General features: G+C 40.9%; 1 protein-coding gene across 3 annotated transcripts; it reads left to right on the plus strand.

Annotated features, from left to right (window-relative positions):
* LOC134448893 (membrane-spanning 4-domains subfamily A member 15-like) lies at positions 1–26,088 on the plus strand. Of its 3 annotated transcripts, XM_063198584.1 has the most exons (8): positions 1–115; positions 12,332–12,507; positions 12,753–12,854; positions 13,610–13,666; positions 19,903–20,004; positions 20,741–20,845; positions 22,010–22,090; positions 23,608–26,088. In XM_063198584.1, exons 2-8 carry the CDS (start codon positions 12,343–12,345, stop codon positions 23,713–23,715), a joined length of 720 nt encoding a protein of 239 aa, XP_063054654.1. In that variant the 5' UTR covers positions 1–115; positions 12,332–12,342; the 3' UTR covers positions 23,716–26,088. The 3 variants fall into 3 exon arrangements, with proteins under 3 accessions (XP_063054654.1, XP_063054653.1, XP_063054651.1); XM_063198581.1 differs by lacking the exon at positions 1–115 and having other exon boundaries at positions 7,559–12,507; XM_063198583.1 differs by lacking the exons at positions 1–115; positions 12,753–12,854 and having other exon boundaries at positions 7,554–12,507.
* Positions 26,089–27,207: the final 1,119 nt, after the last annotated feature.

Here is a 27,207-nt window from a genome sequence, read left to right on the forward strand (position 1 = left end):
ACATGGATGGAGCCACACCCAGAGAAGCGCGTCTCTACCAGGCAAGGAAGGAGGATTTCAGGAACCGTTGCATTGTAGCAAAACTTTCCTTGTCGACCTACTACATCAACCAAGGGTGAGTATGTTCTTTATTTATGAAGTAGCACATTCTATAAAGCTACAAAGCAGATCTAAAAAAACTCGGGAAACTTGGTAGGTCTAGGCCTATTGTGTGAATAAATCCAAAATGCTTTCATTTTCAAAACATTCAATCCGTTAAGATGGAGCATTGTGCAGAGACAACATATCAGTTGTTTTGTTAAAGCCAAGCAGAATTATTGTTTTGAGGAAAATATGTGCTTGTTTAAAATTTCATCCTTGCAACAAATCCCAAAAAAGTTGGGACAGGGGCAACAATGCCGGATAAGATTAAATACAAGACGAAGGAGGAGACTTAACAGTTAATTATTTTCACTGATGGCATGATTTTATTTTTTAAAAGTATTTTTTCTGTGCAATAGGCCTACATGATTTCAGCAGCTCATGTTCTTCATTTTGTTTTCATTTTTGTTATGTTCAATATGGCATATCCTGGCCATTTCATCGCCTGTGTACACTTATGATGGAACGACACTGTTGGAACAACATGGCCTAGTAGAGAATGCAATTTGCCATCATTATGGGGCAATATCTAAAGGCTGTTCTCCAAAATAATGCCTTGGTAGCTATGTATGTAGGCCTATGCTGTTTTAAAGTATATGTCATTCAGCATTCATTTTAATGCTCCACATGAGTAAGAAGATCATAACCAAGGCACTACTGCACGTGCACCCCGTGAACTTCCCATCATGCCCTGTCTTTTAGACTGACCACTAAATCAAGCTGGAACATTCATCTTCTGCGTAACCTGCATATTATTGTTATTTGCATAAATATTTTCCGTTCTGTAATCAGAGGACAGTTTCACATGTTGTCTGGGTCCATCTAGAATGATCTTGGCCACATGCAACACGTTTAAATATCTGTTTATATGCATTAATCAAACATTATGTTTATGGTCAATTTTTCAGCAGCTGTTGTTGGAGTGTCATATAGTGTGCTTATTGACAATGGGTATTTCATGATCTCATAACTCAAATCATTTCACAGAACTCATATTACAGAAATAGCCCTTATATGCCAGCAAGTTTGATAATTCAATCTTTCTGTGTACTGTAGCCTAATAGATCAGTAATTATCGCCTCAACATATTTGCTTCTGAGTGACACAGCCTCTCTGTGATGGTCTTTTATTTCTGCATTCATGTGTTGTTTTGGCCCTGTCCTTTTGAGCTCAGAGGTCCGTCATGTATTCAAAAGAATTAAAATGTAATGGGTTAAAAATGTTATGTAGGCTATCATGTAAGGATGTAAGGATACCAGGAGATGTATTTGTCACATTCACACAATTATTACAAGTAATTCAGTGAAACCAGTAAAATCTTTGTCTGCCTGTACGATGCTGCATAAGTTTGTGTGGGTGGGGGTGGGTAGTAGTGTGTGGGGTGGGGTTAAAGGAACAATAGTAGAAAGAGCATGGGGGATATGTTTGTACAGAATATTATTAATTTTATTGTATCTTACAGAAATGTCACAACAATAATATCACACCGCAGGACACATTTTCCCAAAAATGGCAAAAATTAGTAAGCCACCCGCTGGGACGCCGAAAATGTTCAGCTGCGAGTGGGTCTGGCCTCGGATCTGAGAGCGTTTTGAACACTGTGCCCTGAGTCCGGCAAAACCAAATACAGCACAGTGATTTGTTTTGAATCAAAACGGGCGGGGTTTTGAGGGAGTGACGACGAAGCTCTTAAAGAGGTTATGAAACGAAAACAAACGGTCATTCCCATTAAAGCCTTCTTTTTTCTGATAGCATCGATGAGACTTTGAACCCAATCATCCTGGAGTAACTTGTGAAAATGGCAACTCAAAGTGTGAATTCTGTGAAATTTGGTTTGACTAATGAGCTGGGCTGTGACGTCAAAGAGGAAACTCTCTGGTTTGCTAGTATGGCGATCTGAGAAAACAACACACATTTGATGGACCCACATCTTATAAAGGAACCAAAATTCTGATACAAACATCAGCGTGTCGAAAAACCACACATCCAACCTCATGAGAAAAAAAAACAGCAGCGCAAATCTATTTCAGAGGCACTGATACATCTGCAGAAAGTGACATGTCTGACAGGCGAAGTGAAGATTGTTGACATAGCCTGACAGTTCGTTTTGTTTATGGTTACGGTTGCTAAGGGGGCTTTGCCATGACCCAAAGATGACGTGGCGTGTGTATTTGTTGACAAATGGGGGGCATTTTGATTCAATTGTGCGATATAATGTGATTGAAATGCATGTACATGCAAAAATATCATCAACTAGAGAAAAAACGGAGGTATTAGGCTGTTGGAAAAACACCCTAGATAGCCTGAGTCCTCAACATATTTTTAGCGTTTATCATTATTATTATTTTTTGTGCTCAAAGTCACAGGTGTTGCGTGTCCCTAAGCCTGACTCTGAGGACGAGGTGTGTCCAAACGTCAGCCACACGTGCACCACAATACTAAAAACAAACAATCAAACGCTTCAAAGTAGGCCTACGCTATATGCATCTCCGTTTATTCGCTAAGCACGGATATCCTCCCAAAACCAATTTATCGACCAGTTGAATGGCAATCAACAAAAAGTGCATATCCCGAGAGCATTCGCATCGGTTTGGCATGTAATGTGCATTACCCTTTCCTTAAAACAACATACAAAGCCTCTTCGTGCCCGAGCAGTTACAGGGGCAGTTTCAGTATGCACGCCGGCGATGTCAATTGTTGGAACTGCTTGAGGCAATAGCCTTCTCTTCAGTCCAACCATGCCCGCGATCTCCACATTTGTGGTGAAGCACGAGGGGTGGAAATGTGCCGAGCACAACAGTGACCACGAGCTTGCTACAAAACCACGCCGGTGCCTGCGTACGAATTGGATCCACAGAGCCCTTGTTTTAGCCTTCTCCTTGTCGGCCACAGTTCCATCATTCTTCACAGAAGGGAACTCGTGCAAAGATATTCCTTCTGTCAAGTAGCCATTTTTGCAGCTGGCACCGTTCGGCCCTCCAGCAACACACTGCTTGACACTGCGCTTTGTTTTGGTACTAGTCGCCATTGATCTGAACAAGGTGGAATGAGGTGAACTTTCCCCTTCTATGTCACGCATATCATTTGCATAAAATTTGCATGTCGCGAAAAAAAGTAAACATAACACTTTTTGGGAACGTTTAAACATGACTTTTAGGACAAAATATCACCCAGACAATATCCCATTTTATTCACAAGGCTTAGAACTTTCAGAATCTTTCCTGGAAATGGTCAAATTCCTTTACTTTGTTTTCGTTTCATAAACCCTTTAACACTGTTGGGAAAGCACATCAATGGCAAAGATCGCCGATTGGTCAGAGCACCGGCACGGTTTGAAAAAACAACAGGTTGTTCTCATCAACAATCTTCGGAGGTATCGTTCATCGGGGCCAGACTAAATTACTCTGGTCTCACATTTAGGCTGGTTTATCAGGCTAAAAAATTAGGAAAAATTACACAGACCTCTTAAGCCTGGCTCAAACTACACGACTATTGCGCCGATTCTCGGCTGAAAACCCCCCTTACGACAATCGCTGGAACGTTAACCCCCAGGACCATCGCACGCGATTGTCGGGAAAGATTTCCTCGCCGTGAGCGACGTTCTAAGATAGAACTTTGGCAGCTCAAAGAGTCGCCTATCGCAAATCGTAGAAATCAAACAGTGTTTGATATTTGCGACTGGAAATAGAACGTCAGGCATTGTCTCGGTGGCTGCGAGCAGCGACAAGATTGACAGTTGCGATTCTCTTCTAGTGTGCAGTGCACCCCGACGCCAAAATCGGACTCACAATCGCTAGTCGTGTAGTTTGAGCCTGGCTTAACAGCTCTAAACACTTCAGCCTTTGAACAACAATAATTCCATAGGCTGCATATCTTTCAAGAATTGCAATATATATATATATTAATGTTTTACACCCTTATTTGTCAACCACCCATAAACATGCTGTTGACAGGAAGGCAAGGCAAGTTTATTTGTATAGCACATTTCAAACACAGGTGCAACTCAATGTGCTTCACAAAAAAGAAATGCAAGGAAAAAAGAAATAAGAAAGAAAGAATGACATTAGAGTAAAAAAATAAAACATTAAGATAAAACTTATGGTTAAAAAGACATAGTAATGAAAACATATAATTCAAGCTAGGGGAACGCATCTGAGAACAGCTTCATCTAGATTTAGTCTAGATTTAGTCTAGATTCAAAGCTATCAACAGTGGGTGTATTTTTAGATGCGTCCCAGCATCTCTATAAGAGGGTCTGTCTGTCCGTCCGTCCGTCCGTCTGAAACGCATTCCTTGAAACGCATTCCTTCAATTGTTCCTTCCTGTGGCCACAAGGCGGCAGAGTTGGCATTTTGGACCGGAGCGAATGCGTGCAAGCCAAAACGGCCACAAGGCGGCAGAGTAGGCATTTTGGACCGGAGCGAATGCGTGCAAGCCAAAACGTAGGCCATATGATATGTTACCAAACCGGCAAGACTGATTGCATTTTGAGATAACTGAGGGGGCCATTCAATTTTCGGCATTGTTTTGCGTTTGGGCAATGGGAGGCAACTTTATTTTGGTTCGTCAGAGACTCACGGAAATGACGATTTAGAAGTCGGGAGGCAGTATTTCACACAGATGTTTGTGCTCGGATAGAGGGGCGTTTGCATTGCATAACGCTCCACGACATGGAACCGTAATTAGTTGACAGGCGACCCGCAGCGCATACAGCTCTTCCTCTAAACGGGGACCTGTAACATTTGGTTAGCTTTTCTCCTTTCATAACATTCACATTTTCCTTTCTGCTTGGATCGAGGGCGTTTGCATTGCATAATGCTCCACGAAATGGAACTGTAATTAGTTGACAGCCCGCAGCGCCTCTAAACGTGGACTTTTTTTTTCTTTCATAACATTTCACATTTCCTCCGCTTTTGTCCAGTCCACAAAATCGGGTTCAGGCGTCTGTGTGTAGCCTACGGAAAAGGGAGGCTGCCTTTCAATATTCCCAGCGAGTTTACTTCTGCCTTTTCAGTGAGTAGCCTAGTCAGTGTGCGCTGCGCTCTGAAACATGGTGCTAGACAGCTGGGCCATTTGACATACGGTATGTTACTCGTAGGCTACAAAGGGAGGTTCTTTCGTTGGCGGGCTACCCCACAGGTGCTTTCCGTTGCGCTCAGAGAGAGCACGGGAGAGAAAGCGTCTTTCGTAATTGCTTTGCAGTCGTGTGAATTTGGTTAACTCTGGCACAGACGCTCACTGCTTTGTGCCTTGACAGTGAAGCTGATATTGAAAAATAAGCGCATATCACCTAAAGGGTGAACCCATAAGCGCATGATTGACCCAAATGGTTTTATTTATTTATTATTTGTCGATGTTTACATTCTTTCCCTCATGCACATGATGCTGAAATGGTGTGATACTAAAGGTTGATACTAATACATGTCTAGTAATTTGTAATGTAGCCTACTTGATCTATGTGACATTTGAAATCATATGGTTCTTTTCCAAATCCAAGAATGATAAGCTTATTATAGCCTAAACTGCAAAAAATAAAGCCATGTCTCGCCATTTTGTTGCCTGCCATATTATTTGCAGTTTCCATGGGCAATATGACCAATAAACAAAACGTACATCCTTAGGGGGGCGTTGACAGGTTAGGAGGAAGCCAGGGGGGGCGTTTGGGGGGGAAAATGGCATAGTTGGAACTGGCATAGAGGGACGCATCTGTTGTCCGCCTGTCGGCCTTGTTTTTACGTCATCTGTAAGCTGGTTCCAAAGCTTTGCAGCGCAGAAGCTAAAGGCTACCTCTCCACCCTTTGTTTTGACTTTTGGAATTACCAAAATTCTTCTCCGTTGACCTTAGTGACCTGGTTGGTGCATACAGCTGAAACATATCCAGTAGATACAGTGAGGAGAATAAGTATTTGATCCCTTGCTGATTTTGTTGGTTTGCCCACTAATAAAGACATGATCAGATTACAATTACAATGATAAGTGTATTCTAACATGGAGAGACAGGATATAAACAAGAAAATCCAGAAATTAAATTTAAAGAATATATAATAATTGATTTATATTTAATTGCGGGAAGTAAGTATTTGATCCCCTGCCAACCACTTTGATCCCGCAGATCAAATGGCACTTCCAATCAACTTGTTATCTGAATTGAACACACCTGTTAATAGTAAACTGCACAAAAGACACACTGAATCTACAGAATCAGTCCATAGAATCAGTCAATCAATCAAACTAAACTCGCCAACATGGGACAGACCAAAAGGCTGTCAAAGGATGTCAGGGACAAGATTTTAGAACTCAATAAGGCTGAAATGGGCTCCTGGATATTAAAGAGCAAACGGTTGGTGCATTTCTTCCCAAGTTTAGGACATACAAAATCATCATCAATCATCAATCTTAGGCCTGTCTCTGGTTCCATACAAGATTTGACCTTATGGGAATTTAATAACCAGAAAAAAGGAGATAAAGCACCTTAAAACTGTATGGGAGGAGCTAGGAAATTATCTCAAGGCAGCTGGGACCTCAATCACTAAGAAAACTATTGGAAACACTTGATACCACAGCGGATTAAAATCCTGCAGTGCATGTATGGTACCCCGGCTTCAGGAGGAACCTGTTCAGGCTCACCTGAGGTTTGCCAATGAATGTCAAACTGGATTAGGATATGATTGGGAGGTGCTGGAATCAGATAACACCAAAATCAAACTGTTTGGCATTAACACAACTCTATGTGTTTGGAGGAAGAGAAATGCTGCCTATGATCCCAAGAACAACACCTTCTCCAACATCATAAATGAAAGTGGTAACATTATGTTTTGAGGTTGTTTGTCTGGCCAAGACACAGGACAACTTCACATCGTCAAGAAATGGATGGAGGGAGACATGTAAACGTACAATGCTGCATGCCAACCTCTTTCCCACCACCACTAGACTGAAGGTGGGTCATGGATTAGCCTCCCAAAATGATAATAATCCATAACATACAGCCCAAGCAACGAAGGAGTAGCTCAAGCAGAAGCACATTAAGGTCATGAAGTGGCCTAGACAGTTTCCAAACATTAACCCTATAATAATCCTGTGAAGGGAACAGAAGTTCCCATTTGGCAAGCTACAGTCATACAACTTAAGTGATTTAGAGATGATCTGCAAAGAAAAGTGGACAAAAATCATTTCTAATATACCCACAAACATTGTCATTAACTGAAAGAAACATCTGACCTCTGTATGTGAAAACAAGGGCTTTGCCACCAAGTATTTTGTTTTTTTTGACTAGAGGGGTCAAATACCTATTTTCCTCAATGGAATACAAATCAATTAGAATATATTCTTCAAAGTTATTTTCTGGATTTTCTTTTTGATATTCTGTCTCTCTATATTATAATACATTTTATCATTAACATTATAGAATGATCATGTCTTTATTAGTGGGCAAACCAACAAAATCAGCAAGGGATCAAATACTTATTCTCCTCACTGTAGGTGGTTCCCATTCCATTTAATGAGTTAAACACAAGAAACATTGCCTACAATTCTGTAGCTTAATGGGAGCCAATGCAGCGATCTCAAATTTGCTAATGTGGTCAAACTTCCTTGTTTTTGTAAGAAACCTTGCTGCTGCATTTTGGATTAGTTTAAGCTGTTTGATGGTCTTTTTGGGGAGGCCTGTAAAAAGACTATTACAGTAATTAACCCTATTAGAAATGCATGGCATGAATTAGCTGGCATGAAGGCATGTATTAGCTTCTCCAGATCATGTTTTGACATAAGGCCTCCAAATGTTTTACCTCCAACGTTTTTTACATGGCAACATGCAGACTTAGTAATGGCTTTCATAAAGTTTAGGTCGCTGTCAATGAAGACACCAATATTTTTAACTGATTATTGGGAGCCAGGGAGTGATGTGTTGCCACCGCTTTGTGCAAGATATAATTCTGGCAGCTGAATTCTGAACATACTGTGGTCAGTCCAAGACATTGTTGAGTAGGCCATACAGTACCCCATGTCAGTAGTCCAGCCGGGAAGTAATGAAAGCATGGATAAGTGTGTTTCAGTCACAGAGTCGGAGAGTGAGGGCCGGAGTCTGGAAATGTTCTTGAGATGGAAAAAGGCTGATTTGGTGATGTTTTTGATGTGAGACTGGAATGAGAGGGTAGGGTCAAAGATGACACCTAGGTTTCGCACTTCTGAGGATGGCCTGATGGTTTAGCCATCCGCATCCAGGGACAGATCACCAACCTCCTTGGCATAGGATGGGGGTACACTGCAATGATCTCTGTTTTGTCATTGTTGCATTTGAGTAGGTTTGCAGCCATCCATGTTTTAACGTTACGCAGGCGGTTGATGAGTGGTGGAGGTGGGAGTGGAACAGAGGACTTAATGCTGATTTACAGTATATTTGGGTATCGTCTGCATAGCTGTGAAAGTTGAGACCATGGTGACGGATAATATTGCCAAGAGGGAGCATGTAGATGGAGAATAAGAGGGGGCCAAGCACGGATCCTTGGGGCACGCCGTGGTTGCCTGGGGCTATTGTGGAATTCGCATCCTTGATTGTGACATATTGTGTCCTTCCAGTGAGATAGGAATTGAACCAGGCAAGTGCAGAGTCGGTGAGGCCAAGGTTATCATGGAGGCTGATCAGGAGGATGGCATTGGAGACAGTGTCAAAGGCTTAAAGGGGTAATCTGGTGTAAAATGGCTTAAATGGTGTTAAAACATGATGCTGAGGGCTAAAGGTCAGATTAGACTTCTGCAACTGCGCTCGTCAAAACTCGCATGAGAGTGGCCACGAACCAACATTGTATTCATGCATCTGCGAGTTCTGCGAGGTCTGAGGTCTCGTCGCGAGCCACATTTGAAATTGCGCGATTACTTTCACTACATTGTAAGCACTGCGGTCATTATTAAGCAATGTTGCTTTCTATCCTGGTTAGCAAGGTATTTTCACACAAATTACAAAGGCAATGCACTGGTATCATTATTTGACATACCCAGTCTGTTTTCACGAGCAGAGATATGCAAGCATGTAAAGACAGTTGATTCTACCGATGTGTGTTTACATTCGGTGGAGGAACGGTAGTAAAACCGCAGGCATTATGCCACGAGTGTTCAACTGATGCATTGTTTGTTAGCTTGTAGCTTCGTGTATTTACACACATTTACACACATTAATAAAGTTTTTAACAGAATACAGCTCTGCTCTCGCAAACTACTGGCATTGCGCTGCCACAAGAACAGAACAAGGAAGTAGCGAGACGACCAATCATAGCGCCTTTTTGTCTGCGTACTCCGCGTCCGTCCGACGGATAGTTAGAATTTTTTCGAGGCGCTCGACGACGGGCGCAGAGCCTCTGAGAGGGGGGCGTGGACTCGCATAGACAGAAAACGGACGGACGCAGATTCTATGCGTCCGAAGCATAAATCTAGCTTAAGTCTGGGGACATACCTGAACTTCAGTCGTGCCTTGCATTGAGAAATCCAGCGCAGGTTAGCTGATGCTAACATTGGCCTTTGCTGTGGTTCACCAGGGCATAGAACTAGCCATCGTTATGAATCTCTACTTCCCACCCATTTACAACGCTCAAAGTTGCCCAAAACTTCATTCTGTAGAGTCGCAGGGTTGTTGCGCTAAGTAGCGCTCAGCATCACGTGTTAACACTACGTAAGCCATTTCAAACCGGATTTCTCCTTTAAGATTCGACTTCACCGTAGCAAATTGGGCCAAATCATGGGCCGATTGCACCTGTGTGAGTATGTTTGTACGTATTTTTTCAATCTTTCCTTTGAAAAAGAATGCAAACTCATTGCATTTGCTGACTGAGAGGAACTCAGAGGGCATTTGATTTGGAGGATTTATTAGTTTTTCAACAGTGCCAAATAGGACGTGTGCATCATTAATATTTCTACTAGAAAAGAAATTTCTTGGTTGCATTTTCGAGAGCATGTGTTTATAGATTTGGTAGTGGACTTCAAGTTTGGATTCACGCCACTCTCTTTCAGCCCTCCTACATTCTTGCTTTGGCAATTTAACTGTGGGATTCATTCTCCAAGATGCTTTTTGATGTCCCACTGTATTGATTTTTACAGGGGCAATAACGTCCATAATATGGGTCAACCTTGAATTGAAATTAACCATGAGATCAACTGCACTCTCTGAAGTTTGACTTTGGGTATACGAGAGTGCCTGCTGAAAGAGTGCTGCTGTCTCATCATTGATGACTCTCTTTTTGACCGTAACAGATTCCTTTTGAACATGAGGGTACCTTGGTCAAAAAAGGTACTGCAACTATGCTGCTCATTGACACTTGGCTGCCTATTGCCAAATTTGATCTTTACATGAAAGTTTACTAAGTAATAAACAAATATTTTCTAGTATGGTCCAAGTACAGTCATTTTTGCAGCTAAAACTGGCTATTTTTGGACATTCAAAATGGCGGACCATGGAGAAGATCATCCTTTTCGTGTATGAAAAGTGCAATTTTTCCAGTCATAATGAATACTTAGAACTTGATGGTGGTGGTAAGTATTCATGAAAAAGGTAACATTAGTGAATGGGCAGCATGAATTCTGGAAATAAACAACTAAAAATCTCACACAGTGTCCCTTTAACGTGGTTGGTGGTTTTCCAGAGTCACTAGCCATTTAGGTATTCCACTAGCCACAGATTTTATATTGTTTTTTTTCTTTATCATGATAGTGTTGGACTAACCTCAGAAGATAGGGGGTGCATCCCAATATGTGTCCTTGCCTCCTCCACTTGTGCTTGTCTCCTCGTCCCGCCTCCTGGCCCCTCCTCCGTGGAGAAAACGATAAAGTTTCCCAGCTGTCAGCCTCGCCACAACAACTTTTGAGGGACTGTTTTTCATTCACCATCCCAATTGCAAATGAGAAAAAGACTTTACAATTGAGCTTTTGCAAGATATTGAAATATAATGCTGTTGTCAGTGATGTCATCATGACGAGAAGCAAGTGGAGGAGGCAAGTGGAGGAGGCAAGGTCCCATATTGGGATGCACCTAAGGTGGTAAAGCAAGATCAGTGTATAGCTTTCTACGTGGAAGAATATCAAGCAAATAGAAACTAAGTTACAGAGATTTTTCTTGAACTTAAATACAAACAATACGATACACAAGGGGCAAACAAAACAATATAGGCTACTCTGATGCGTATGTCATACCAAGGAATAAGCTGCCAGTCAAATTGGCTAGTGACACTAAAAGTATTACTAGCCACTGCCAAATTTCACCAGCATTTGGCCAGTTGTCTGGTGCCAGTGTCAAGCCCATGAGGGTACATAGAAACATGAGGAAAAAAAACACAATAATGATCTGAATAACTAAAATCTTTGACAGTAGCACAAGCGTTAAGACCCTTTGTTATGACTACGTAAGTCTAGAGTGTGACCTTGATTGTGTGTTGGTCCTCTTGCGTGCTGTGTAAGGCTAAAAATATCAATAAGACTGACAAATTCCTTAGCATAGGCATTCTCTAAGCCAGTGTTTCCCAACCAGGGGTACGTGTACCACTAGGGGTACGCGAGCACACTGCAGGGGGTACTTGGAAAAATAAGTAATTTTTAAAAATGCATGGAGCATAGTCGCACTGGAATAGAAAAGTGATGTAAAGCATGAATTAGGGGGTACCCATGTCACAACGGAAAGGCTAAGGGGTACATGAGACAAAAAAGGTTGGGAAACACTGCTCTAAGCGATCACCATGTACAGTAAGTCAAAATCTCCTGATACAATCGCGCTTTCATACCCCAGACAAACATTCGATAACAGCTCCCCAAACTCCTCCAAGAAGAGTGGTGCAGAACGTCTTGGAGGAGATGCACACTGGGGGACTGGGATACTCGAATAACACCTCTTCTTGGGGGAATATTCATGTTGATTTTGCTAAATGAATTATTTGTCCATTGTTTCTGCTAGGGATCTGATTGGCAGTGTAAAAGAGGACATATGAATATGTTGTGGTTGACATTGGCATTATGATGTTTCTGTCATTAGCGACCATGGCCACCACCTCAGCTCCACACAACGCTGGTGACATGGTGGTAGTCACCCATGCGAGGGCTGCGGGGGTATACCGGTACTTTACTCCCCTGGTAGCAGCCCAGTGTCCTACCATTAGAGACATAGTAGGGCCATTAAAATGTCATCTTAACTGTTATTACTATCTTCTGTCATCAGCATCAGCGACCATGGCCACCACCTCAGCTCCACACAACTCTGGTGGCATGGTGGTAGTCACCCATGTGTACCCCCAGCAAGGAGCCCAAGGCAGTGGCTTACCCCAGACTGGAGCTGCTCCAGCACCCTCCTCTCGGCTTCAGAAGTTCCTGAAAGGGGAACCGTCTATCCTGGGCGTAAGTTTCCCATAACCCTGCCATGACGTCATGTGTTATTTATCCTTTTCATGGGAAGTCCAGTACTTCCTGTTATTTCGACATCTGCTCTCATGGAGTCATTGTGAAATATCTCTATCTCTCTCTCTCTGTGTGTGTGTGTGTGTGTGTGTGTGTGTGTGTGTGTGTGTGTGTGTGTGTGTGTGTGTGTGTGTGTGTGTGTGCGTGTGTGTGCGTGTGCGTGCGTGTGTGTGTGTGTTCTACAGGCTATCCAGATAATGATAGGAGTAGTCTTTTGCCTGTTTGCCACCTTCGGTGTATTTCCTTCGTCCATTCACGGCTGGATCAATTATTTGGGATTCACAATTGTGAGATCTATTGTTTGTCTTTTACTGTCTGACCTCTTAGTGCAAGTGAAAATGTAGTCACAAGTCAATTAAATTGTTCACACATAACATGTATTAACATAATTATTAACTTAAAGGTACACTGTGTAAGATTTTTAGTTGTTTATTTCCAGAGTGCATGCTACCCATTCACTTATGTTACATTTTTCATGAATACTTGTGACTGTACTTGGACCATACTAGACAATATTAGTTTATTACTTAGTAAGCTTTCATAAAACGATGAAATTTGGCAATAGGCAACCTAGTTTCAATGAGCAGCACAGTTGCAGTACCTTTTTTGACCATTTCCTGCACAGTGTCCCTTTAATACAGTGGTTCTCAAAGTGTGGTCCGGGGACCACTAGTGGTCCGCGACAGAGCTCAGGTGGTCCGCGAAGGGATTTCTACTTTTCCCAGATAAGCTAGCAGTAGGCTATATTTGTAACATTTTCAACACAATAAGACAGGGTTATAATGTGAATAAAAAGTAAGTGATCTGCATAAAAATTAGCAGTGTCAAATTAGCATCCATCAACTGCCAATTCAGTTGACAGGTGGTCCCCGATAATTTTTTGGGGGGACAAAGTGGTCCTCAGTCTGAAAAAGTTTGAGAAACACTGCTTTAATACAACACATGTGCATGTGCTGGGTCACCATTGCTGGATACCTACAATATTTAAAAAACAGTTCATTTGAGCGCTACAATCAATAGAAATGATTATTGTGTCTTTCAGTACATCACAGCTGGGTCTCTCACAGTGGGGGCTTACAAGAAACCTGGCATCTGTATGGTGAGTAACACGGATTCACTGTTCACTGCAAAAGTTAAACAAAAACATGTTCCAGCAATAAACATGCTAATTCTGTTGAAAATCAACTACATTTTCATGAACAAAATGAGTCCAGGTAATGACCAGGGGTCTGTTGCACAAATGCACAGTTGTTTGAATTATTTAAGTGTAGTTTTTATTACTTTTTATGGCTACAAACCTGCCCACACCCTGTAAAGATGGCTGTTCCACGGACAGACATCATCATTTCGATTTACTTTAACAGCTGATAACCCTAACTTGGCTGCACTTCCAGAAGGGTTATCACACAAAAATGTTAACTTCAGACATGTATCTTTTAAAAAATATATAAGGAGGATCCTTTGCCCCCGAGTGGTACCGACATCTCACGTGGCCCGTGGACTATAACAGTTGGATATGGAACATTTAGGAGCAAGGACATTTCATGACTGCATTCATTCACATTTTATTCGGTAACACTTTACTTGACGCCGCCAGTGTCATAAGCATGTCATTACAGTGCCATAATAGTGTTATGCATGTGTCATAAACATGGCGTATAATAAGGCCAAAGCATCGCAGAGATCACACCTATTGGCTGGCTCTAAAAAACAGAAGCGCCCGTTTTCAGTTAATTACGCACTCACATTTAACAACATATCGGGACGCATTAAAACGATAGTGAATTCACATTGGTACATTTTGTCGACGGACCCCTTGCTTAAGAATACGTTTGCCCACCGCCCTCTTTTCACCTATAAAAGATCAAGCAACCTGAGCAACCTGCTGGTAAGATCAGACATAGTGCGTCAAAAGAAGCCATCCTTTATAAAAGGGTGCTTTCCATGCAAGAATTGCTCGGCCTGTCCACACATCCAAAAAGTGAACAAATTTAAAAACAACCACGCAGGAAAGGAACACAAAATTCACTCTTTAATAACATGCTCTTCACAGAGAGTAATATGCATTTTGCAATGCCCCTGTCATCTGTCCTATGTAGGCAAGACTTAGTTAACACAAATCCGCCATACGACGGGGGGACATAACGTCCCCTGTTGCAAGGCATTTTATAGAACAAAATCATACCCTTGGAGAATTGACATGCATATGGATTGAACAAATTCAAACACCTCGGAGAGGGGGGAATGTACAAACCCCAACTCCGGTGAAGTTGGGACGTTTGGTAAACAGTGCATAAAATCAAAATGCTATCCCAGGTGAAAAACCCATATACTTAAAGTGTACTTTTTTTGACCGTACTTAGTACAAAGTGTACTATTTTCGGCGATTTAAAGTGCGCTTCATTGCACTATTAGTGCGCTGAAGCACTACTAAAGCAGTACTTCAGCACACTTGCAGCACACTGAGGATGCTAAATTGGCACCGCTTTTGGACAACTTTAAGTGCACTACAAGCATACTTTTGAAAGTATGCTCCAAACACGCTTTTCATGCATTCGTATGGCATTAATAGTGTGCTTGAGTACACTTCTATAACATTTTATTGTTACTAGAAGTACAATAAAAGTATATTAACTTCATGCTTCTTTGGACTACATTGGAACATTTTAAGTCTGTAAAAAGTATATCATATTAAGTATTGTAAATATATAACAGGTATGCTTGAAGTATATTTACAGTACACTCCCAAGTACATGAAATAATATAAATGTAATAGTACAATCCTTGCTGGTCCTCAGAGCTTGTACATTACACACAGCCACATGTCACAGTAGTGATACAGTATGCATGCCTAGCATGACTGACCTTTACAATCATTGCATTGTTACAGAGATTTCAGATACACATTTCACTTTATTTCATTCTTGTTCCACCTTCCTGCAATTGATCATTTGAATTGATCACTAATGGTGACACTTGATTCTTTGTTTGAACAACTAGTTCCAACTTACCTGTCACCATGATGTCATGGGAAGTGTGAGCCTATATATACCAGAACATATACGTGACCATCATAATGACGGTGGGAACATGGTCATTTTTTGTGTACCACTTTAAAATTTTAAAACTCCTACAATAAACGCAGAATATAACAATGAGTAATATTTTCATGCAAACCAAAGATATTCCTTAGAGGTCAATGGCTTTCTGTTTGAGAAATTGAGCTCCAAGAAGTGCATTACATGATGGTACATGCATGATGATGCATGATGGGTAAATGCACTTTGTGTAAGCACACTTTGAATATATTTGGATGAAGCACAATCATGGTGCACTTAGCAAAAGTATACTTCCAATATGTTAAAGTGATTTACTTTAAAGCGCACTATAGAAAATCACACTTCGAAGTCACTTGGGTGAAGTATAATCAAAGTGCACTTAAAAAAAAGTGCAATTGCAATATGTTATTAAAAAAATACACTTTTAGTAAGTTCACTATTAGAACACTATTAGTATATTCCTCTAAATACACTTTAGCCAAACATCTTCTAAGTGCACTTTATGTATGGTTCGCAAAGTGCACTTTCTTTGAGAGCAACTTAATTACATCTAATTTTTAGTACACTTTAACCCTGTGAAACCTGAACCATGAAAGCAATGAGAGAAAATTCTAATTTTTTGGAATTTGCTTCAATAATGGTCCCTTGTAAGAAATGTAAAAAAATTTTTTTTAATTTTGTTAAGGTCACTGAGATATTTAATGCATCATATATGATGCATCAGGCTTTTAATGAATGAAAATTCCAATTTCATGACCATTGAAAAATGACTTTTAATGCATTTACAACTTTTTTTTAATTTAAAAAAGTTGTCAGACAATTTAATTTGAGGATTATCTTTAAATATTTAGTGAGATCCTGCCATTTTTAAAGCTTATCCTTGTTTTAGCAGGGCCATATTTTACATTTCCCACAGCCTGGTTGGGTAATTTTTTAAAATCTATGTAAAAACATAGCTGATCGAATGCTCAACAACCTATTTATGAGTGTAATATAGATCATTATTCATTTTTGATGTGTAATTTGAATATATGGGTCCATTACTACAATTGGACCATTTCTCCATTCACTTCAATGCATTTTTTACGAGATCATAATTTCAACATTTTGCATTGCATTTTCAAAATTGCAAGTAAAACCTGTTTCTTAAGGCAATATCTTTGTCTTGAAGTAAAACAACTTGTGTGTTTTGTTAAACGATCGTCGTGGTATGCTTTGTAAGTTTCCCTATGGAGCAAATGCATTGATGGCTGACTTCCTGCCACCGCCGGATGGTGCTTATATGTCTCATCAGTTTTAGCACGATCTCTCTGCAACACGGTGTAAAAATATAAACTCTTCCTTGCTTAATTGCACAAAGCAAGTGTTCAAATTAAAGGATGTAGAGTTATATTTCGGAAATTTGTACACAAACCTTATGCAATTTGACGAAATCTCAGCGTCGGTCAGGGAAACCGCTTCTACCCCATTTTCCTGTTTTTCGCCGAGCTGTGGTCAACTTGTTGTCGACCGCTGCTCTCTTGTGGCGGTTTCCGTGTACTGCAGGACGTTTGGAAATGACACGCAGGATGTTTTTCAGATCGATTTTTTTGTGTGTCAGCGTGGAGAGGGCTTTGAATTTGATGAGACATATATGATGCATCCGGCGCGATAGGGTTAAATAAGCATATTGTAAACATACTTTTTCTTAGCACAAAAAGTGTGAGTGCGCTTTTAACATGCTAAGTACACTTCAGTTGTGCTTTTATTGTACTAAATTGAACCACTTTTCCACCTGGGATCGTTTTCAAAACGTTCAATCTATTCATTAGATGGAGAATAGTGAAAAGACAACATATTAAGTGTTAAAACTGAGAAAAAATATTGTTTTGGGGGACATATGTACTCATTTCTAATTTGATAAATCCAACACGTCTCAAAAGAGTTGGGACGGGGACAATAAATGGCAGCAAATGTCGAGGAAGACTAAAAACAAAACAAAAGACAACACTTAACGGTTAAATACATTAACTGATGAGAAGATTTTATATAAAAAAAACTGTGTTAATTCCTATCTTGGACATGATTTCACCAGCTTAAATGGTGGGTGTATTCCTTGTCATGTTTTGCAATGTTTTCCTTTCTGTAGTGCTTACAGTGTGACAGGCCTTGACCAAAAGCCCACCATTTTATCACCTGCTGGTCCTTATGATGGAGCCAAACTGTTAAAACATAGTAGAGAATGCAATTTGACCTTACTATGTGGCAGTAATCGAAGATCTCCCTTCAAAATATAATGCATGAGTGGCTTTTCATGCTGTTTAAAACACATTTATACCATTCAGCACTGTATTTAACTCTACAGATGAGTGAGAAAATCTTAACCAATGCACTACTGCACCCGCATGCCATCATAGAGGCTGACTTTTGAAGCTAGCACTAACACAAGTTGGATGGTCCATTTTCACTGTAGCACAGGATGTGCAATGCTGTATTATTGTCAAAAAGAATGGACTTCTACAACTTCTGCTGACTTATGTAAGCAAAGGACAGTTTCCCATGTCTTCTGGGTCTATTTCAAGTGAGCTCAAGTGCTTAGGAGAATGTTACACCCCTGTATCATTTGCACGCATTAAGCATTCTTAATATGGTCAATTTTCAATAGCTCTAATTCCTGGAGTGCTAGAGTGAGACTACAGCCAATATATATTTCATGATGTCATGAACCTATACAATGATTTTAATAACAAAAATATGTCTTATATACACTCAATCGTGGTAAATCAAAGGAAATACAAAAATGTATGTAATAACTATGGTAATTATTCCCTTTGCATCTTTAATTCTGAGTGACTCAGCCTCTCTGTGATGATCTTATACCTGGACACCTATATTGTCCGTCAGTACAATTCATTTTGGATGTTTACTAAATTTCACTGATCCCCGTCCCAACTTATTTGAGACGTGTTGCATTTATCAAATTAGAAATGAGTACATATGTCCCCCAAAACAATATTTTTTCTCGGTTTTAACACTTAATATGTTGTCTTTTCACTATTCTCCATCTAATGAATAGATTGAATGTTTTGAAAATGATAGCATTTTGATTTTATTAACTGTTTACCAAACGTCCCAACTTCACCGGAGTTGGGGATTGTAGACAGGATGCTTCTCAAGAGAGAGGCATTTTGGATACATTGTCTCCAATCCATGTCGCCAGGGGGCATGAAGGAAGACTTTGATTTATCACCTTTCATCTACTGCCCCTCTAGATTTTTCAAGTTTTTTCATGTTCTTTCCGGTGTCTACTTCTGTCTTTTATGTGTTATGAGATTTAGCCTTGTGACTTAACCATATGTACATTTATGGCTTTAGATTCGCATGTGACTACCTCATTTCATCCCTTGAATTGTTATAAATGCATTTCAATTGTTTTTGTAGACTTATTTGTGCTGATCCAGGAGGTGGCGCAGTGGGCGCTCCAATTAATGAACAGCTTTCAGGCCTGATGCTTTGGAGCGCGCACTGCGTCATCCCCAATCAGAAACAGGATAAAACTCAGGAAGTAGCTTAGCAAGATGAGACACTGACAAAGGCAACAGCCGAAATGTTTGCCTACACTTCTGCTGCTATGTAAATAATAAAAAAATAAAAAAGAAGAAAAGAAGAACCCGAGTGCGATCCACTTTTTCACCTTCCCTGTGTCATAAACATGTCCATGACTTATACATTTTATGACTGTTGGCCTTAAGTGACATTCGGTTACCAAATGTCACTTAAAGGGACACTGTGTGAGATTTTTAGTTGTTAATTTCCAGAATGTTACCGTTTTCATGAATACTTACCACCAGCATCAAGTTCTAAGTATTCATTATGACTGGACAAATTGTGCTTTTCATGCATGAAAAGGGGGATCTTCTCCATGGTCCGCCATTTTGAATTTCCAAAAATAGCCATTTTTAGCTGCAAAAATGACTGTACTTGGACCATACTAGAAAATATTTGTTTAATACTTATTGAACTTTCATGTAAAGATCAAATTTGGCAATAGGCAGCCCAGTTTCAATGAGCAGCATAGTTGTACCTTTTTTGACCATTTCCTGCACAGTGTCCCTTTAAGGCCAGCAGTCATAAAATGTTTATGCCATGGACATTAAGTTCATGACTTTTCTATGACTGTGTCATGACACTATTATGACACTGTAATGACATGCTTATGACACCGGCGTCAAGTAAAGTGTTACCTTTTATTCATATCATGTAATAACTGTAGTGCCAACCTGTATTTTTCATGCAGGTCAAAGCAGCCCTGGGGGTGAACATTGTCAGCTCCATAACGTCTGGGCTGGCCATCATTTTCCTCAGCCTTGACTTCATACTTTACCTTGGAGATTCACCGGTTTGTACACTAAACTTAAGACACCTGATACTTCAACACAGCAAAACCGGACGATCGCTTCTTTTTACCACTGTGTGTGTGTGTGTGTGTGTGTGTGTGTGTGTGTGTGTGTGTGTGTGTGTGTGTGTGTGTGTGTGTGTGTGTGTGTGTGTGTGTGTGTGTGTGTGTGGCAAGATGACCGCACGCAACATGACTACGGTGGAGCGCTTCAGGGTTACCTGCATGCACCTGTGTAGGGCAAAGGACTACATTTAATATGACTTTCTGTGTGTGTGTGTGTGTGTGTGTGTGTGTGTGTGTGTGTGTGTGTGTGTGTGTGTGTGTGTGTGTGTGTGTGTGTGTGTGTGTGTGTGTGTGTGGATTCCTGGCTCTTCAGTTGATACTTGACCCCGATTTCTTCTTGGATTATGCTTAGTGACTTCTTGATACACCTGGACACTTTTCCAGTCATTTACTCTTTTGGTTGGTCTTAGCTATTGTACCACTCAGCTGTGGCACTCTAATTCTACTCATCACAACCACAGTGGTGTGTTTGTGTGTGTGTGTGTGTGAGTGAGAGAGAGAGAGAGAGAGAGAGAGAGAGAGAGAGAGAGACCTTAATTTCCCTCAGGATTAATAAATACTCTATTCTACTCTCTCTCTACTCTACTAATGCCAGGAATGCTTCATGTCTTTGCACACGTGTCTTGTGTTATCTAATAGCCAAATACATGAAAATTTGTTTCCACTTCAACAGAGCAAACTGGTTGGCGTGATACTGGTGCTGTCAATACTGCAGTTCATCCTCTCCATCTGTGTGTCGGCTTTTGGCTGCAAAGCCACCTGCTCAGATGAAACTCAGGTGAGAGAAACTGGGAGAATTGTTTGTGAAGGTTCTCATCATTTATCCAGGTCACATTATCCAAAGAGTTGAACTGTAAGCAACTGGATTTCTCCTTGTTAGTCTCGTACGAGTTTCAGTTCCCTCTCCTTGTACGTCTCATACCGTACGAGTTTCAGTTCCCTCTCCAAGGGATTTCTTTCAGTTTCTGGTTGGAAGTTCCTCGGAGAAGGATCAAAACTGTTTTCAAGCTCTAAGAAGAAGACCAATTGCTTACAACTAAACTGCTTTTATACTTTTACAACTAAACTGCTTTTATACTTTTACAACTAAACTGCTTTTCTAACAGCATGCATTCCTCTAACCAGCTGATTGTGTCATGAGGTCAATTTTGTGTGTGGTACTGGCTACCTGATTTGCTGAGTGTTTTTTGCAGCCGGTAATAGAATGGACAAATATCAATGTAATGTTTCGTCTCAGCCAATTCTCAAACAGTTTAAAGTAGGGATGCACGATGTATCGGCCAGATGTATCGGTATCGGCCGATATCGGCCGATATTCAACACATCGGACATCGGTCTGATGGGTAAAACTGGGCCGATGTTAATGCCAATGTTTTTTTATATATGTTACGGTTCTAAAAGAATGGACTTGACGATGACTTTCACTGTTTGTCTTCTATTTTGTCTCTATTTTTTTTATCTAATTATCACAGGGAGTTAAAAAGTGTTTTTGGAAATAAGAGGACATTCAAAAATTCAGTTTTTTGCATCATTGTCATCTCTTTTTTTTAAAAAAAGAAAGAAAAACATCGGTATCGGTTAATATCGGTCATCGGCCAAAACCGCAATATCATAATCGGATATCGGTATCGGACGAAATTTTTGACATCGTGCATCCCTACTTTAAAGTCTACGCCATGAGTCCTGTAAAAGTCACTGAAAGTGAATGCAGCCATTGGAAGTAGATGCCGAAAAACTGACAATAGTTTCCGTTCCTGGACCAGAATGGATGCCAATTTTAGTAAAATAATACAATTATGTTAGTTCTATTGTACACTGAAATTTACATGAATTTCAATAAACACCCACTCAATAATGATATATATAATGTGTATACATTTACATAAGGCCTATATACATTCTATTTTTGACACCCTGTATTTGGTGTATGTGATGATTGCAGCCGGTCATGTACATTACCAACCAGATCCCTGCCTCTCTTCTGACCTCCCCACCATCTACTGACCCTCTCAACACAGCTGAGGTACGGCACCACAAACTCCCCCTCTCCTCTCCTCTCCTCTCCTCTCCTCTCCTCTCCTCTCCTCTCCTCTCCTCTCCTCTCCTCTCTTCTCCTCTCCTCTCCTCTCCTCTCCTCTCCTCTCCTCTCCTCTCCTCTCCTCTCCTCTCCTCTCCTCTCTCCTCTCCTCTTCTCTCCTCTCCCCTTCTCCTATCTTCTCTCCCCTCTTGTCGTCTCCTCTCCTCTCCTCTCTTCTCCTCTCCTCTCCTCTCCTCTCCTCTCCTCTCCTCTCCTCTCCTCTTATCCCCTCTTGTCGTCTCCTCTCCTCTCCTCCCCTCTCCTCTCCTCTCTCCCCTCTTCTCTCCTCCTCTACTCTCCTCCTCCCCTCTCCTCTCCTCTCCCCTCTTGTCGTCTACTCTCCTCTTCTCCTCTCTCTTCTCCTCTCCTCCTCCCCACTCCTCTCCTCTCTCCTCTCCTTTCCCCCCTCTTCTCTCCTCCTCTACTCTCCCCTTCTCCTATCTTCTCCTCTCCTCTCCTCCTCTACTCTCTCCTCTCCTCTCCTATCTTCTCCTCTCCCCTCTTGTCGTCTCCTCTCCTCTCCTCCTCCCCTCTCCTCTCCTCTCTCCCCTCCTCTACTCTCCTCCTCTCCTATCCTCTCCTCTCCCTACAGTGTGATAAACAAGCATTACAGTGATATCAAAAACTGAGGGAGTCCAAGGCACTCTTCTTATCCAAAAAGTATTTATTTTTTACTAAGTTTTAACTTTAAAATACTCATATTATAATAAAGACTTTTTATACTCTTTTTTTGGATAAGAAGAGTGCCTTGGACTCCCACCTTTTTATACCACCATAGAGTACCTTCAACAGTTTTGTTCTACCATTCCTGTGTACTTAGGAGTTTTTCATTTCAGGGATAGCTAAGAGTTTGTTCCATACATAGAAAAATACTAATAAAAGTAAAGCATGTAGTGAAATTGAAGTTGTCTGCCAGTCTGGGTCAGTCAGTTGTCCAGGGCCCAGGGAGAAGGGGGCCCGCAGACTTGGGTTCTCCTTGCATTTTATGTATTAGGGAGAAGGGGGCCCCCAGATTTGGGTTCTCATTGCATTTTATGTATTAGGGGGAAGGGGGGGTTTCTCTAGAATACCCTGTCCCAAGTTCCTGGCCTGACCAAAGACTGATTTATCCTAAAAGGCATGAAACAGCAATACAGAAATATCCAAATTATTTATTTTACGACCTACAAACCCCTAACCTGGTTCTCACACAGGTGGTTGTTAGCTCACAAAGTTGGGCGAAAATGCACAAGGGTCTGCGTGAGAACCAGGCTAACAACCCAGCTCGCTTGAGGATGCAATATAAATGGAGACAACAATAAAAATGAAATCAACAGTTTATTTACTGTTTGTGTGTGTGTGTGTGTGTGTGTGTGTGTGTGTGTGTGTGTGTGTGTGTGTGTTTGTGTTTGTGTGTGTGTGTGTGTGTGTGTGTGTGTGTGTGTGTGTGTGTGTGTGTGTGTGTGTGTGTGTGTGTGTATTAGATGCCACTTCTGCCACCCAGTGTGCTGGCACCTGCTCATGACGGCAATGCTGAGAGTGCCCCTACTGGCCAATTTGAAGACCTGCCGCCAAAGTACAGCCTTGCCTAGGAGGACATAGCTGATGAGGGATGACCCATGTATTCATACATACTGCTGGTTTTGATGAGGGATGAATACATTCAATAGGAAAAGGGAACAAATATCCACACCGCAGAAGCTCCCCTTGCTGTGATTAATTAGAGACGAAATGGCAATGTTTCGACCTGCAAGGTGTTTGTCAGTTGCCTGAGCAACAAACAGTGGGCAGGTCTACATATAGAAAATGGAAGGGGCGGCCCTATCGTGGTTTAATGGTAGGGCACTCGTCTACTACTCGGCCAACCCGGGTTTGATTCTTGGCCCGGGTCCTTTGCCAGCTCTTTCCCGTCTCTCTCTCCCAACTTGCTTCCTGGCCACATATAAAAACACCAATAAAGGCTTGTGAAGGCCCCCCAAAAAGACAAGAAACTTTAAAAGAAAAGAAAATGTAAGAGGCAGAGCCTCAGACATCAATCACTGATACATCACCATATACTCACCATAAGCCACTCTGCAGAGCTTCCAATTAACTACAATGGTAACGTTTGTTAACTTTAAACCGATATTATATATACAGATTAGAGACCATAACTGTGCCCACTGTTTGTTGCTCAGAGACACCCGATGAAGACCTTGCAGGAAAAAACATTGTTCAATGTTTCCCTTAATCACAGCAAGTGAGGTTTTTGGTCCACTTACAGTACAGTGGTCTGAGTTTGGTTATCTTAAAGGGGGCTGTATGTAAAAAAAAACCCTGGGGTGCATTTCTCATAACCATAGTTGTTAAATAGGTATATTAGCTTGTTTGTTGGTTGCAATGCAAATTTCCCATAGCAACTACCCAAGTTGCTAACTGGCTAGCAAATATGGTTTTGAGAAACACAACCCTGTATGACACTTACTGGATGTCACCCAGGTGGAAAAGTGGTTCAATTTAGTACAATAAAAGCACAACTGAAGTGTACTTAGCATGTTAAAAGCGCACTCACACTTTTTGTGCTAAGAAAAAGTATGTTTACAATATGCTTATTTAAAGTGTACTTAAAATTAGATGTAATTAAGCTGCTCTCAAAGAAAGTACACTTTGCGAACCATACATAAAGTGCACTTAGAAGATGTTTGGCTAAAGTGTATTTAGAGGAATATACTAATAGTGTTCTAATAGTGAACTTACTAAAAGTGTATTTTTTTAATAACATATTGCAATTGCACTTTTTTTAAGTGCACTTTGATTATACTTCACCCAAGTGACTTCGAAGTGTGATTTTCTATAGTGCGCTTTAAAGTAAATCACTTTAACATATTGGAAGTATACTTTTTCTAAGTGCACCATGATTGTGCTTCATCCAAATATATTCAAAGTGTGCTTACACAAAGTGCATTTACCCATCATGCATCATCATGCATGTACCATCATGTAATGCACTTCTTGGAGCTCAATTTCTCAAACAGAAAGCCATTGACCTCTAAGGAATATCTTTGGTTTGCATGAAAATATTACTCATTGTTATATTCTGCGTTTATTGTAGGAGTTTTAAAATTTTAAAGTGGTACACAAAAAATGACCATGTTCCCACCGTCATTATGATGGTCACGTATATGTTCTGGTATATATAGGCTCACACTTCCCATGACATCATGGTGACAGGTAAGTTGGAACTAGTTGTTCAAACAAAGAATCAAGTGTCACCATTAGTGATCAATTCAAATGATCAATTGCAGGAAGGTGGAACAAGAATGAAATAAAGTGAAATGTGTATCTGAAATCTCTGTAACAATGCAATGATTGTAAAGGTCAGTCATGCTAGGCATGCATACTGTATCACTACTGTGACATGTGGCTGTGTGTAATGTACAAGCTCTGAGGACCAGCAAGGATTGTACTATTACATTTATATTATTTCATGTACTTGGGAGTGTACTGTAAATATACTTCAAGCATACCTGTTATATATTTACAATACTTAATATGATATACTTTTTACAGACTTAAAATGTTCCAATGTAGTCCAAAGAAGCATGAAGTTAATATACTTTTATTGTACTTCTAGTAACAATAAAATGTTATAGAAGTGTACTCAAGCACACTATTAATGCCATACGAATGCATGAAAAGCGTGTTTGGAGCATACTTTCAAAAGTATGCTTGTAGTGCACTTAAAGTTGTCCAAAAGCGGTGCCAATTTAGCATCCTCAGTGTGCTGCAAGTGTGCTGAAGTACTGCTTTAGTAGTGCTTCAGCGCACTAATAGTGCAATGAAGCGCACTTTAAATCGCCGAAAATAGTACACTTTGTACTAAGTACGGTCAAAAAAAGTACACTTTAAGTATATGTGTTTTTCACCTGGGCAGATAGTGCACTTGTACACTTCTGTATTCATGTTTCAGTGCGTATGTCGTGTTAATTACGTGTAGCAACCCTGCTACTTAGCATTTTAACGCAGCACTATCTAGGGATGATTACTCACTTCAGCAGAGACCGGGGGTAATCTATGAAAGTGGACCACCTGGTTGAACGCCGTGCTTATGATACTCATGAGCCCCCACTCTGAATTGTACATCAGAGACCGTTACTCCGGTTATTTACACAGATTATCACAACATTAGAAATGGAAGGTGAAACGTCAAGGATAAAATATAAACAATAACCATTTATTTAAAAGTCCATTTTACAATGGACTTACTTAACCCAGAGTTACCTGATGCTGTCAACAGACAAACATCGAACCAAAACAGAAGAAGAAAATGAAAGAATACCCGGCCGGGGTTTAACAAAGCAAAACAGTTCTAATGGGCCCAGTTGGCGCGCGGGTGGAGCTCATTCATAAAGTTTACTTTTTGTTTACTCACGACCAGTTCATCGCATAATCCACAGCCCTGTAAATGTCCAACGACGATCGTCCCCCTCGTTATTACCATCCACGGGTCCACCACCAGGACATCTCCGTGACACTGGTAATCCTCTCAGGTGTCTCGAGGTGATGATGCGTTGAACACCGAAACGCTAGCGAGAAGCAGTCAGTTAGCGGCCGGCTAGCATGTCCCAACCGGCAACAGCAGCAGCAGTTCTCCCCTCCGACTGGCGACAAACAACGGTAGACTTAATACAGTCCAACTACCGGGTTGACACAAGATGACATGTACCCGCTGGCCCTTACGTTAAACTCTGGAAACTCATTTCACGAAAAAAGAAAATGAAAGACTGTTGTTCTTGAAACTCCGACCAACTCGCCAACGTCGCTCTTTCTTCCCTGCCCCGAGTCTCTCCTCTCCATGACAACCCTCTCCCAATCGAACACCAGGGATCGAAACGATCGCACAGTAACAAACATACAGTATGAAACAAGTTAGTAGAATAAATAACTATTATTAAGTCTCAAAACATACATGTTATTAATACTCACAAAATAGAATACATTTGGCAAATATCAGGCGGGTTACAATTAGATTACGATTTAACTTATTAAAGCTCATATTAAATGACATGACCAAAACATATCAAGTCTTCTCAGTTTTTCAGGTG

Source organism: Engraulis encrasicolus, chromosome 5, assembly GCF_034702125.1.
Source record: "Engraulis encrasicolus isolate BLACKSEA-1 chromosome 5, IST_EnEncr_1.0, whole genome shotgun sequence".
Taxonomy (NCBI): Eukaryota; Metazoa; Chordata; class Actinopteri; order Clupeiformes; family Engraulidae; genus Engraulis; species Engraulis encrasicolus.